The 14,209-nt window shown below is 46.6% G+C and overlaps 1 protein-coding gene across 2 annotated transcripts in view; it reads right to left on the reverse strand.

Moving 5' to 3' along the window:
- The window catches only part of LOC148514970 (arf-GAP with SH3 domain, ANK repeat and PH domain-containing protein 1-like), a 232,087-nt gene that overhangs the window by 112,992 nt on the left and 104,886 nt on the right, over positions 1-14,209 (reverse strand). For both annotated transcript variants that reach the window (XM_088480677.1, XM_088480676.1), the window contains exons 7-8: positions 12,625-12,710; positions 11,282-11,357 (exon numbers count right to left, since the gene is read on the reverse strand). In XM_088480677.1, the coding sequence (XP_088336803.1) occupies positions 11,282-11,357; positions 12,625-12,710 (162 nt within the window). The remainder of the gene's footprint in view (positions 1-11,281; positions 11,358-12,624; positions 12,711-14,209) is intronic.

Here is a 14,209-nt window from a genome sequence, read left to right on the forward strand (position 1 = left end):
GTCTTAGCTGTTAGCCATTTAAGATCCACTGAGCCCAGTGGTTCAAACGGCGGTCCTTGGAGAGCCCTCAGGACCACAGCCAAATCCCAAGGCGCCACAGGTGGAACAAAGGGCGGCTGAATACGGAGAACACCTTGCATAAAGGTGCGCACATCCGGGATTGTAGCAATCCTACGGTGAAACCAGACAGATAGGGCCGAAACCTGTACCTTCAAAGAAGCAAGGCGAAGCCCATGATCTAGTCCCGCTTGCAGGAAGGCGAGAATCCGAGACAGACGAAACTCCCGCGGTGCATAACCTCTCGGTCGACACCACTGGAAGAGCGTATGCCACACGCGATGGTATATCCTCGCGGAAGACGGTTTCCGAGCTCGTAACATGGAACGCACCACAGAGCTGGAAAACCCCCGGGACCTCAGCATGGCCGTCTCAACAGCCACGCCGTCAAAGACAGCCGAGTCAGGTCCAGGTGAAGGCAAGGACCCTGAGACAGAAGGTCCAGTCGTAGCAGCAACCACAGAGGACTGACCACGGACAGACCCTGAAGGTCTGAGAACCAGTGCCGTCTGGGCCACGCGGGAGCTATCAACAGGAGCGTCCCTCCTTCCTGTTTGAATTTCCGGATTACCCGTGGAAGAAGGGAGACCGGAGGGAACAGGTATGCGAACCGGAACGTCCACCGGACGGACAGAGCATCCACCAGAGACGCCCCTTCGTCTCTTGTGCGAGACCCGTACACCGGCAACTTGTTGTTGTGCCGGGACGCCATGAGGTCGATTTCTGGAAGACCCCACCTGTCCACCAGTAGTTGAAAAACGTCCGGGTGCAGGGACCATTCCCCTGGATGAACGTCCTGGCGACTTAGAAAGTCCGCCTCCCAATTTAGCACTCCCGGGATGAAGACCGCTGATATGGCCGGAAGATTGCGCTCCGCCCAAACCAGGATCCGAGAGACCTCTACGAGAGCCGCCCGACTGCGAGTTCCTCCTTGCCTGTTTATGTAGGCCACGGTGGTAGCGTTGTCCGACTGGACCTGCACCGGGTGACCCTGGAGAAACGGCTGTGCCTGCAGGAGAGCACTGAAGACCGCACGGAGTTCCAAGATATTTATTGGAAGCTCCGCTTCTGTCGGCGTCCACCTGCCCTGGAACAAGTGTGGACCCGAAACTGCTCCCCAGCCCCGAAGACTGGCGTCCGTTGTCAACAAGACCCAATTTGGAACCCAGAACGGACGTCCCTTGTTGAGGTGGGTCGTCTTTAACCACCACGCAAGGGACAGGCGAACCTCCTGGGTGAGCATAATCGTCTGGAACTTCAGAGACTGAGGCAGCCCGTTCCACTTGGACAGGATCAGGTGCTGCAGAGGTCTGGAGTGAAACTGGGCGTATTCCACCATGTCGAACACCGACACCATGGAGCCCAGTAACCTCATCGCCGAGTGTAAGGACACCCGGCGGCTGTGCAGGCAACTGCGCACCCTTGACTGTAAAGCAGAGATCTTGTCCTCCGTCATGAAGATCCTTTGCTGTCCCGAGTCCAATAAGGCTCCAAGATGCAGAATCCTCCGAGACGGGATTAGAGTGGACTTCTGCCAGTTGATTAGCCAGCCGTGCCGTTGCAGCAGTGCAATGGTCAGGTCCAAGTGGTGTAACAGGAGCTCTGGAGATCCTGCCACCAATAACAGGTCGTCCAAGTACGGCAACATGCGGACTCCTTGCAGCCGCAGAGAAGCCGCCATGACCGCCATCACCTTGGTGAAAACACGTGGTGCTGTCGCCAGGCCAAAAGGTAACGCCCGAAACTGGAAGTGGTCGCTGCGGATTGCAAACCGAAGGAACTCTTGATGGCGCAAAAGAATAGGGACATGCAGGTAAGCGTCCTGTATGTCCAATGACACCATGTAGTCCCCAGGTTCCAGCGCCAGAATGATGGACCGTAGGGTCTCCATCCGAAACTTCGGGACCCGCAAAGACTTGTTGAGTGCTTTGAGGTTGAGAATCGGACGATATGACCCATTGGGTTTCTGTACCAAAAATAGATTTGAATAGAAACCCTGGCCCCTCTGGGAGAATGGAACAGGCACTATAACTCCAGCCTGGAGCATAGTGTGCAATACCTTCAGCAGCTCCGTAGCCTTGTTCCGGTCTGATGGTAGACCCGTGGTGAAGAATCGAGCCGGGGGTCTGTGCCGGAAGGAGAGGGCGTACCCGTGGGAGACCACCTCCAGAACCCAAGTGTCTGTCGTAGTGAACGACCAACACCGGGAGAACTGCAGCAGGCGGCCTCCCACCCTGGGATCCCCCAAAGGGAGGCCCGGACCGTCAGGCCGCAGGCTTGTCATCTGGCTTGGGGGCTGGACGTCTGGTACTCCATGCCTGTTTCCGGGGCTTGACCGATTTCTTAGGGCCAGCCTGTCGAGGAAACGACTGTGGTTTGGGCCTGCCCTGGGCCCTAGATGACCGAAAGGACGATGGTCCAGAACCAGAAGGAGCAGCGGCCGACGGGAGACAAGCAGATTTGGCTGCCGCCAGCGTGGCCACAATCTTATCCAGATCCGGACCGAAGAGAACTTCTCCGGTAAACGGCAACGCTTCCAGACCTTTCTTGGAATCTGCGTCCGCCTTCCAGGATCGCAGCCACAAGGTGCGACGAGCAGCTACCGCTGCTGAAGAAATTCTAGACACCAGTACTAATGTCTAGAGCCGCCTCGTTGATGTAGGTGGCCGAATCACGGAGATTGCCAATCAACTCCGCCTGTTCGGCCGGACAGTCGGATTCAAAAGAAGCCTCTAATGAATCCGCCCAGCGCTCCATCGCTCTGGCAACCCAGCAAATGGCCATAGCCGGCCGTGCTGCCCCCCCTGCAAGGGAATAAGCGGACTTCAGGCAGATTTCTACCTTGCGGTCCGTAGCATCCTTAAGGGAGGACATGGATGGCATCGGCAATGTGGCACTACGGACAAGACGGGTCACGTGAGAATCCACCTGTGGAGGGGATTCACACTTAGCAAAATAATTATCCGCGAATGGATAAGCCACCGCCAGGCGTCTCTGCGGCTGGTATCTTTTGCCAGGTTGTTTCCACGCCTCCTCTAAATGGTCCACCAACTGACCCGAAAGAGGAAAGACTGTGGCATCGCCCTTCACATCTTTGAAAAAGGCATACTTAGATTTAGCCGCTGGGGGAACTTCGTCCTCAATCACCAAGGCTGTGCGGACCGCCCGAATAAGTCCAGGAATATATACTTTGGACTTAGCATCAGCGTCCTTAGTATGGAGAGGTTCCTGATCGTAAGGATCCAGAATCTCCCCATCATCAGACGTCCCTTCGTCATCCTCATAAGGAGCGGACAGAGACGCCACCGGCCTTTTATGAGGCCGCATCACAGACTCCCCTTGCAACACATCCGACAAGTGCTGTACAGAACTAGTCAGGGAGTTAACCCACGCTGGCTCCTGAGAACCCGGGAGCGGGGAAATAGGGAGACTGTGGGGTACCACCAATTGTCGTGGGGACCCCTGCATGGGTGACGACACCACAGACTGCTGGGACAAACCCATCGGAGTAAACGCGGGCTGCGGAGCTAACTGGCCCACTAAAGCTGTTAACGCCTGAGCGAAACAAGCCCAGGGCGGCTCCTGTACCGGTGCTGTAACCGTAATAGGCTGCGCCATGGACAAACACTGCCGGCAAAGGCCCTCCGCGCTACCCTCCCCCTCCGCTAACGGTACTTTGCACGTGGTACACTGTAGCCGGAGGGGAAAATCACTTTCAGACATGATGGCACCACGTATGTGACCTCTCTCACCAATTAAGTATTAAATAGGCGAGAGACCACCCTGCAGCACTGCACCGCAAGGGCTTTAGCAGAAAGAACAGGGACAGTAATAAAGCTGACAGTTTTGAGAAGATAAAGTTACAGGCAGCAGCGCTAGCACAGTCACATACAATGCAGAGAAATAACAATTCCTGCACTAACAGCGCTAATCACTCAACTACACAGACACAGGGCCTGGTAGGACACAGCGCTGCATACACAGACCTGAGCCACAGCGGAGGAGAGGTATGCGGGGGGACCCAGACCACGATGCTTCCTTCCAGGCTTCCAGCAGCGTTCACCATGCGTTGCAGAGAAGATGGCCGCCGAGGAGCAGAGAGAAGCTGGCCTGGGGGGAGGAGCGCTGACACAGGACCAGTCAGCACAGTGCAGAGAGGGCTGTGTGCAGCGGGGGAGGCGCCGGCTGTGAGACAGGGAAGGCGCGCTCCCCTGGCATGCATTTAACCCCTGGGACTCCGCAGCGCTACCGCTCTGCTGCGGTCCGCTGTCCCAGGGGGTAGTGGAAAGCGCAGGTTCAGTACCTGGCTCCACGCTGCAGCCAGTCCCCAGGGAGCCCCCTGCCTGGGGACTTAGGACCATGTGACCAGCGGGGACCCACCGCGGGACCCTGCTGCTTACCTTTGTCCCCCTTGGATCCGGCCATGGTCCGGAACATCTGGGGTCACCGCTAGCTGTGACCCCAGATGCTCACCAGCATCCCCGGATCGGTACCGGCGTTCTGGTACCGGCGGGGTTGTAGGGAAGACAGCATGGATGTCAGGACTGACTGTCCATGCTGTACATCCAGATGTGCAGCCACAGCTGCACTGAAGAAAGCTTCAGGGGCTCTTCTAGCCCCCACTCCGACAGGTGCACCCGACGCCGGCCGGGCACCAAACTAAACTGAGGTGCCTTGGCCCGGGGGCGGGGTATAGGAGGGGGACCTAGTGCATCCTGGGAGGCTGAAAGCTTAACTCTTTGGTGCCCTGCGACTGATGTCACACCTATACCCCAAGGTATCCTGTGGATACCCTATGGACTCTGAAGTAGAAATGTCATGTTCCTCCGCAGAAGAACAATTGTCTCTCTGCTAAAATAGAAGAAGGGGAATTTGTATGCACCTCTGGTACCATCTGCAAAACTCATCTTCAATAACTATTTCCATAAGTCTATGACAATTATGATACGCCTATATGATATACAATACAATATAATACCAGGGGTTTGGAAACTCCCTCCGCAGTCACTGTGTGTCAGACAGTGGAGGCTCCAGAGGTGCGGCTGCATCACAGTCCAAAATTCAAATAGAGGAGCCACACCATCTGCCACCCCAAACATTGCCGGCCGGAACTCACTGGCAACTGGTGTGGCTCCCCTATTTGAATTTTGGACTATCACACACTTAGCACACAGTCACTGTGGAGGGACTTTCCGAACCCCCTGTAAACACAATATATATCTGTCTGACTGTTATCAGATGTGCTTCATAAATGTATATTATAAAACATGTATTATAAGCACATTAATTCAACTGGAGGAGTGCGTATGCAGCTGGATATTTGAAATTAAACATCTGGGCTGAAATGTCAGGGAGGAGGATAATCCATTACACACACAGCCAGCCAGCCAGATCTTCCACAGAGCATGGATTCTCAGGCCGCTGTCTGTGTCTGGACAGTCTCAGGGGAAGAAGTAGTGGAAGAAATTAGCTAATTACGGTATGTGAAGGACGGATGGTGTGGTTGCAAGAACTTGCTTTGTGGTCAAGCTCACTTCAGCAATCGGATATTTGCACTGGACCGGTTAATGTTTAATTACCTACAACACTATGTTTTGAAAAAAAAGAGTATTTTTCCAGTGTGCTCAAGAAACAGGATCCTTCAAGCAAGGTGGGTGGATTGTGAAATCCATAATGTATGTATGTATGTATGTATATAATATACACAAACCCATTTTTCCAGTTTTTATTGAAATTTAAGCAATTCAAGTTCAGTGAATAACTTGATACAGTACAAAAGGTAAGTTTTAAACTACTAGTAGACACGCACATCCTGCGGTCCGTGGCCTCTCTTTATGCGGCCTGCTGGGGGGAGCCCAAGACAAGGGTACAACCCTGAAGATGTTTTTGTTTTCTTCCTCAAAATGTTTTTTTTTTATTTTTCTTTTCACTACTATTTTCTATTTCCTTCACACAACGCTGAGAAGGGGGTAGCATTTACTCCTTCAGTTAGGTCTCGGCACAAACATGGCTATGACAGGCATCCTGACAACCAATCAGATTAGTTGTCACACTGCGTGCCTTTGAAGAGTGGCAGCTGTGGAACAGTCTCAGGCTCGACGACAGGAGGGGGACAAAGGGGACACCGTACCAGGCCCCAAAAGTTATGAGGAGCCCCGGGAATCAGGGACAGAAAAAACAGGACAGCAGCACCTATTAAACTGCCGTGCTGCTGACAGGAATCTTTTTTCGCTGTTACAGCAGCCGTCCAGCCGAAGCCCTGCTCACTACCACCCTTCCTCCCCCAAATCGAAGACCAGGCACATACAGGACCCTTAGTAGTTAGTACATCTGACAGTCTGAGTTTTTTTTAATGAGGGGATGATATATTTTGGTTGTAACAAAAATGCGCTCTATATTAAATTGCGGTCACAAAAATGCTCACTGTATTTGGTGATATTACGAGGAAAACATATTTCATTATCTACAAGGCATATAAAAGGAAGGAGCAATTTAGAGGTACCGATATGAAATTATATCTTAGTTCCCCAACATAGGCACTAGAACGGGGGAGGGGGGCAAGGAGGCATCCAGCTCCCCCAAACTTATGAGAGGCGACCGTAGGGCTCTGCATTATAGCAATAGGCTGCATAGCCACTGCATTGCACAGAGGAGGTGGTGTAATGTGCGGTCTTTAAGTTAAAAGACCGCACATTACACCTCCTTCTCCATGCGGTGCAGGGGCTATGCAGCCTATTGCTATAATGCACAGTCCCTGCCTCCTGCCCCTCCACTATGGTGCTCCGGCGCCTATGCGCCCAGCAACAGGTGAGAGGGAGAAAGGAGGGAAGGGGGCGCAAAATTAAATTCTATATTGCCCACCCATCATAAAATTGTTCCAACGCCCGAATCCCCAACCTAAAAATGTTCTGATGCCCCTGCATAAGGTAATTATATTGCTTTCCTGAACACTGTTCCAGTTGATTCTGATAGTAGCATGTGAATCCTTTCACTGCATCCTGGCACCTCAAACCATTCACAATACATTATTCTACAAGGTCACTGCGCAATCATTCTCTAGAAGCCGCTACCTTTACAATAATGGGGGAAAATGGACAATATACAGGAGGATGTGGTGTTCTTTGGATGTGAATGTGTTGCTACAGGGTGGAGAGGGCAAATGTGTTGCAATAGGGGGAAAAAAATATGTGTGTGCATTGGATGGCCACACCCATGGTAGTGGGCACCACTTCTTCACAGCAATGCACACACTTCTGTTTTTAGCAATGCTGCACTATTAAATTGTATGCAAATATGATGTCATTTTCAAGAGTGTGATCTCCCAATGTGGGACCAAAAAAAGGTTATTAACCACTGTGCTAGAGGTAAAACAAAAAGTATAGGGTAACTAAAACTAAAAAAAATTATGTAAATTTCAGGGTTATTAAAACATAAAATAAACTTTTTCAGGGAACAAGTAATGGGTTAGAAGCTTAGATCAGTTTTGCAGCAATGAAAGAGGCTTTCCTGAGCTATAAAGCGCTGCCTGTGGACTACTGAAGACTGGAAGAAAGACTTATGGATCATGAATCAAATTTTTAAATACTCAGTTCATCGCGCAGGATTTTTGTTAACTGCTGAGTAGACAAAAGGATGGTTCCTCTGTGTGTGGGGTTTATTTACTAAGTGGTGGCTTTTATTGTGTGTTTAAGCCCAAAATAGAAAAGTGCAATGCTTTTAATAGCAATCCATGTTCCGCTATTAAAAGCACTGCCCTTTAAATTTTTGGCTTATACATGGCAGAAAGCAGCAGCTAAGTAAATAAACCCAGGTGATCCAAAACATACCTCCAGGCTATGTCAGTAAAACCTTTGAGGAAAAGAACAAGACTGTAGGCTTCAACTCATGGAATGGCCACCACAGCTTCTATTGAGCCGGTTTGGGATAAACTGGAGAAAAGGGTATAAGTAAAGCAACCTACAAGTGCAACACATTTGTGGGAAACATCTGGACCTGTGTTGGGAAGAATGTCCCGATAAATATTTGATCTTAATTGTGGAAAGAATGCCATGAGTGTGTTCAGTGGATATATCTGTGTAGGGTGGCTACTTTGAGGAGTTAGATAAAATTCTGTTAAACAAAACGATTCAATGGGCAATATGTAATAGGGTGAGAATTTAAAAAATGTGAGAGTTTAGTAATAATCTATCACATTGGCTGAGTTTTATCTTCAAAATTGGAAAATATCTGGATGAGAGTTTAAATCGTGAGAGTTTTCTTTAGTCTAAAACATGTGTGTTTGTCCAAATGTAATAGGGCGAGAGTTAAGAAAATGTGAGAGTTTAGCAGTAAACTCTCACACTTTTTAAACTCGGCCAATGTAATAGAGTCCGAGAACATGCAAACTTGCATGTTTTTAGGCTCAAAAATATCTCCCGATTTAAACTCTCATCCATATGTTTTTCTAATTTGAAGATAAAACTCAACCAATGTGAGAGATTACTGCTAAACTCTCACATTTTCTAAACTCTCACCCTATTACATTTGGTCCAATGAGTTAATTTTATCTCCAGCTGGTTATTTGCGCTATCAGTTAATACAAGAGTACATAAAGACGTCAAACTGCATACATTTCAATAAAAACTGTAAAAATTGTGAAGTTCTAAATCTTTTGACCTCTATATGTACATAATGACTTAACTGGAATTAGCCTGTTTGAAATTAAAGTCGATTGATTAAAAATACATCTGTCCCACAATTAGTTGCTGCATTTCCAAATAAGAGTTACATCATGAGAACATTCTAAGCAAATGTTAGAAAAGGTTATGGAAATATTCTATTCCTGATTGGAGTTAAGAATTTTTTTTAAGACATAGGGCCTTATTCAGTTAGGTGCAAAATTTTGCGTATGGCGAGATGCGTTCACATGGTGAAGTTATCGCTGCATTCGCCAGTTTTTATTCGATCTTTTCACATACTTTCTCAATGCGCGCTCCCGCTTTTCGCCCTAACCAATTGCAAAACACGCGAAAATGCATATATGCGATAATTGCACATGGCGAAACTAGCTAAAAGTACAGCACATTTTGGGGAAATCAGTCTGTACCCCATAAAAAGCCTGACACTGGAAATCAAAATAGAAGTGTATTAATAGCCCTAATAAAGTATGTTGGGTTATTAAATTGTGTCTGTTATATGCATAGTTGCATAAGTGTGGAAAAATTATATAGAGCAATTTCTTTTTGAAAAAAAATAATTGCTGTAGTTAAATTGGGGGTACATTAATATCGGTGCTAGCAAATTTGTTTGTCTATAAAGTGCAGTTTTAATTTTTTTAAAAAAATACACCTGCTGCAGCCACCTGCAATCCTAAAAACACCTGTCCCATCCCTTCAGACCCCCAAAATACCTGACCGAGTACTTTAAACCCATTTTCCAATACTTCTTTCAGTTTCACCAAAAAAATTATATTATTAGCTATTATAAGCTATTTTTATATTTTTAGTCAAAGACCAGACCCGTTTAACATTTGCTGGATGAAGCTCTAGCAATAGTGCGAAAAAGCATGGGTAAAAACTGCAGTGCCCAGGTGTGCAAGAGCTGGTCTAGATTTGCCAAATACACTGACAGATGTCATTGTAGTTAATGGTGCTTCTATCATGTAATTAGTCAAGTGGGAGTCTAAAGGTAGAAGACATATGCAATACATAACTGTCCAAATACCTAAGCCAGTGGTTCCCAAACTGGGTGCCTCAGGTCTTTTGCAGGGGTGCCAGGCAGGGGCAGAACTATGGGAGATAATGGAGGCGCCTGCCGCCGGGCTCCAGCTCTGAAGGGGTACCTCCTCCATTGTCCACAACATATTCTCCCCACTTAGGGCTGTAACTATGTACCCGGAGTGTACCCTCATGGCCACCCAATACATGGCACCCCTTACCGGCACCTGAGAAGCCACCATACTCTAGTGGAGAGCTCCATGTCAGACAATCAGCTGCTGCGTTCATCTACTTATAACCTAACTAACTGCATGTGAATTGCTGCATTACAGTGTCAGCAGCTATGGAGGGGGGAAGGAGGGGGGGGGGGGGGCGGCACCAAATTGTAACTCGCCTCCGGGCGTCTGAGATGAACTTACGCTACTGGTGCCACCAGTTGGTGGTCTAGGACCAAATCAAATTATTTATGGCTCATGTGATTGGCCAAACCAGAGCTAGTGCTGCCAATCGTAAAATATGTGGACAAACGAAATCACAACCCTGTCCCCCACCACATAACTGACCCTAAGGGTGACATATAAACACAATTTGCTTAATTTTATATTTTTTTCGGAATTTCTTAGTAAGAATGGAGAAGGGGACAAGTTTATAAAACGCCCATAGCAAACAGCTTCACGGTAGCAATTACCAAGTACATTATATAAAAGGATAGATAGAAACTGATTGGTTGCTATGGGCAAAATTCTCCCCTCTTTTTACAGCTTGATACATCAACCCCTATATATGTGTATACACACAAGTGGAACAATGATCTGGCTCCAGGTCAGCCACAAGTAGTACTACAGGAGCTATATATTTAGCATTTTCATTTCCAAGTCAACTTTACTGCAGGGATGCAGAAAAGATGCTTCTTACAGTAAAGAATATGAGTTATGAGATCTTTCATGAAATATTTCCTTTCACCCAAAATGAATGTAAATGGCAGGAGAACAGAAACCTATGTACTCTTCTGTTGATATCTCAAGTGGTAGCTTGTCTCTAGGAAGAATTGTCCAGCACTTGTCTTGACAAAGGAGAAGCATCATTAACTGCTCGGCCTGGCAAGTGCTTATAGTACTGATCATAGTAATGCTGAACTGTTAGAGGCATTGATGGTGAATGCAGATATATGGTACAATCTGTAAGCTTGTTTTTTCATTTTTTTTATATCACGAATGATCCATAAAACTTTTTGCTTACGATTTTTTCCTTTAAATTTTCTTTTTTTTATTTTACTTCATCTATACAAAGCTATTTTCCCCAGTAATATTAATGGAGGAGGTGGTGCTAAATACAGGTGAATATTGGAAGTAGAATTACTAATTTAGAGTCTATTTACGATGACAATGATCAACTGTGAATACACCCCTGAATGAAGCATTTCCCAATAATACCACATAACTTTACTGATTTTGTTTTACTTTTTACAGGAATTGCTTTCAAGTGGTGCTAATGCTCTGAGATTACTAGGATGAAGGAAGGGTACTCACAAATTGCAGTTCGGTGGTCAGACCCTCAATGTAGGATTTCAGTTTTTCAGTGGCTTGTAAACATTCCTGCAGAAAACTACAAATAAGTCATTATTCTGGGGTCATATCACCACTTTGTCTGCATACATCTGAGGGATTGCTCAATACACATACAAGTGCTGAATAAAAAAAACATTTAATAGCTACCAGAGCTTCTTCAGAAAGTTTACAGTCTTGATTATCAGGACAACTCCTCTCCTGAATGTTTGTCATGTTAAAGGAGCTATTCCTTTTAATTCACAGTGAAGGACTATGAGTGGGTACCCTTAAGGGGCCTATCCACTAGGCGACCTGAAAGACTGAACATCTAGCATTCAGACCTTCAGGTCGCCGAGGTGTGGTGCCTGCAATGAACGGCGTTCACTGAACGTCATTTAGTGCAGGGGACCGACCTCTATCTCTGAACATGCCGAACCCGACGAGCGTTGTTAGGTTGACGGGCATGTTCAGTAGAAAGTCGGGGTCGGCAAGGACCCAGCGTGCACGCGCATCGCTGGTCCTTTAGTCTGTGTAACATTTACCCCTTTCACAGTACAAGCAATAACCTGGGTAATTGCACATGAAGGCGCAGCAACCCGGGTTACTGTGCAGTGTGAAAGAGCCAGGATGAATTAATCCTGGATTTCAACCATGATCCGAGAAGAGTTGAACACATGTTCTACCCGGCTCATGATGCAGTGTGAACAGGTAACCCGGGTCCCGTTCACTGCATAGGAAGATCCGGAGCTTGGAGATGATCTCATCTCCAAGCGTCGACTCAGCACGTGATGGCGATGATGCCTTCGACCCGGCATTAGTACTGGGTCGGGCCGCCACTCTGAAAGGGATTTCAACCAGGTCACACACGGGATGGACCTGTGAACAAAATTATTTTTATTGTACAAGGAAACGAAAGCTTAGCTCTGTGCATTGGATACAACTTCGGAATAGTGTCCAAGGATACCAAAAAGTAACCAACTCTGCTTAGATGATGTAACAGCTTTGTTGAAAAACACAGAAGTCAGAAAGTTAATCTCTGTTTACTTATTATTAAGGTTTTAAAAGGAAAAGAAACACATTAAAATAGTTGTATAAAATGTAAAACCCTCCTAATTAAATAAAAACAAAAACAGTATTATTGTAAATTTCTCCTCTGACTATACCCATTCCCTAAGCACCAAATGACAAACAATGCTGTGAGACAAACTATCATTCCTAGAGACAGATTTCATACACCGGTAGCTGTTTATTTATACACCCAGACATTGATATCAGTGCTCGAGAATGGGTTTAAGGTTCATGAATTAAAACTTTTGGTATCTTACTTGCACTGGGAGGTGTAATGCTTGATAAGGTTCTGCAAAAGATCTGCCCCTTTCTTGGTTTTGATCTCATTCACTTTTATCAGATACTAGAAATAAAATAAAAATTAAATGTCAAAGCTGTTTAGATACAATGTAATGTTCTCTAAAAAATAATTTTTGACTAAGTTAGGTTCAGAATACAATGCACCAAGAGAGGATACAGAGCTGACAAACTTTCAGAATCTTCGGTCACATTAACAACAGGTGGAGGTTGCACAGACACAACTAAAGCTGGCCATACACGCTACAATTATCAGGGCGATTCGCCCGATATCCGCTGATAGCTCCGATAATTGTAGAGTGTGGGGGGGGGGGCGACTGAGGGTTAAATATTGATGGGTCGGGCATGCCGGATTGTACAGCATGCCTGTCCGATGCGATATTTACCGGTAAACTGTCAACCGCATCGGCAGTGTATGCCCAGCGGCGGCCGACAGACAGACATTTCCTGTGTTCCTTCCCATGGAAGGAACAGGGAAATGTCTCCTTCCCCGGGGACGGAGCGCAGATGTTGGCTAATACACAATGAGAGAAATCTCAGTGTATGCGCGGACATCTGCGGCTGGCAGGCTGTCAGATAAAATGTCTGTCGGTCTGACAGACATTTTATCTGGCCATGTATGCCCAGCTTTAGTGATGTTATACTTGTATTGGTTAGCTAATTGATACACAAGCAGTTTGAAGGGAGTAGAAAGTGCTGCATGCAATAAAATGTATGTATACTTTAATTGCGCCGATATTACGATTTGTTGGTTGTGACATTGTGTTTCTGTTTTCACATTGACCATTTCCTCCTGATATTTTGAATGCAATTTTGGCACAAATTACATATTTAATTAAACTTATTCGTGCGATCTTTTGTAAAATCAGTCAGATTTTGGCTGTTGAGTAGTGATAGAAGTTATGACCAGTGGCGGATCCTATTTTGTTAACGGAGAGGGGCTGCCCAGGCTGCTTTAGAAGTTGGCTTTAGAGCTGCAATCCAGACTCCTTTCCATCTCTAATGTGTAAGCGCAAATCTGACAGGGAACAAAATGCACACAAAAAAACAGCTTCTAGGAGCTGCATAGACTGCAGCCCCTAGAAGCCAGGAAAGAGTGCCATAATATAAGCAGATGTGGCTTCTCATTGGAAGCGCTTTCTGCTAATGGCAGTCTGTGGTGGCAGTCACAGGGGAGAAAACCCCTTCCCCTGGGACTGACAGTGTGGCCTGCTACTAGCAGAAAGCACTTCCAATGGGAAGCCTGCCAGTGCAGATACTGGGGGTTTACCTAGGGAACGGCATCCACCCCTATGTTGTGAATTAATTAACTATGAATTAGCAAAAGCATAATTTTTTTTAGTCCTATGAGTGCCACCTGACTCCTCTCTGTGCATTTCATTTTGAAGTGTTGCACCCAGCAGGGCATAAAGTGGTCCTGGAGAGATGGTGGAACTCATCTCCCCCGCCGTCTACTCCCCAACTTCTTCCTGCCTACAGTTATAATTAATAAATATATGTACAAATACTATATTATATATATATATATATATATATATATATATA

Source organism: Taudactylus pleione, unplaced genomic scaffold (assembly GCF_031769625.1).
Source record: "Taudactylus pleione unplaced genomic scaffold, aTauple2 ptg000256l, whole genome shotgun sequence".
Classification (NCBI taxonomy): domain Eukaryota; kingdom Metazoa; phylum Chordata; class Amphibia; order Anura; family Myobatrachidae; genus Taudactylus; species Taudactylus pleione.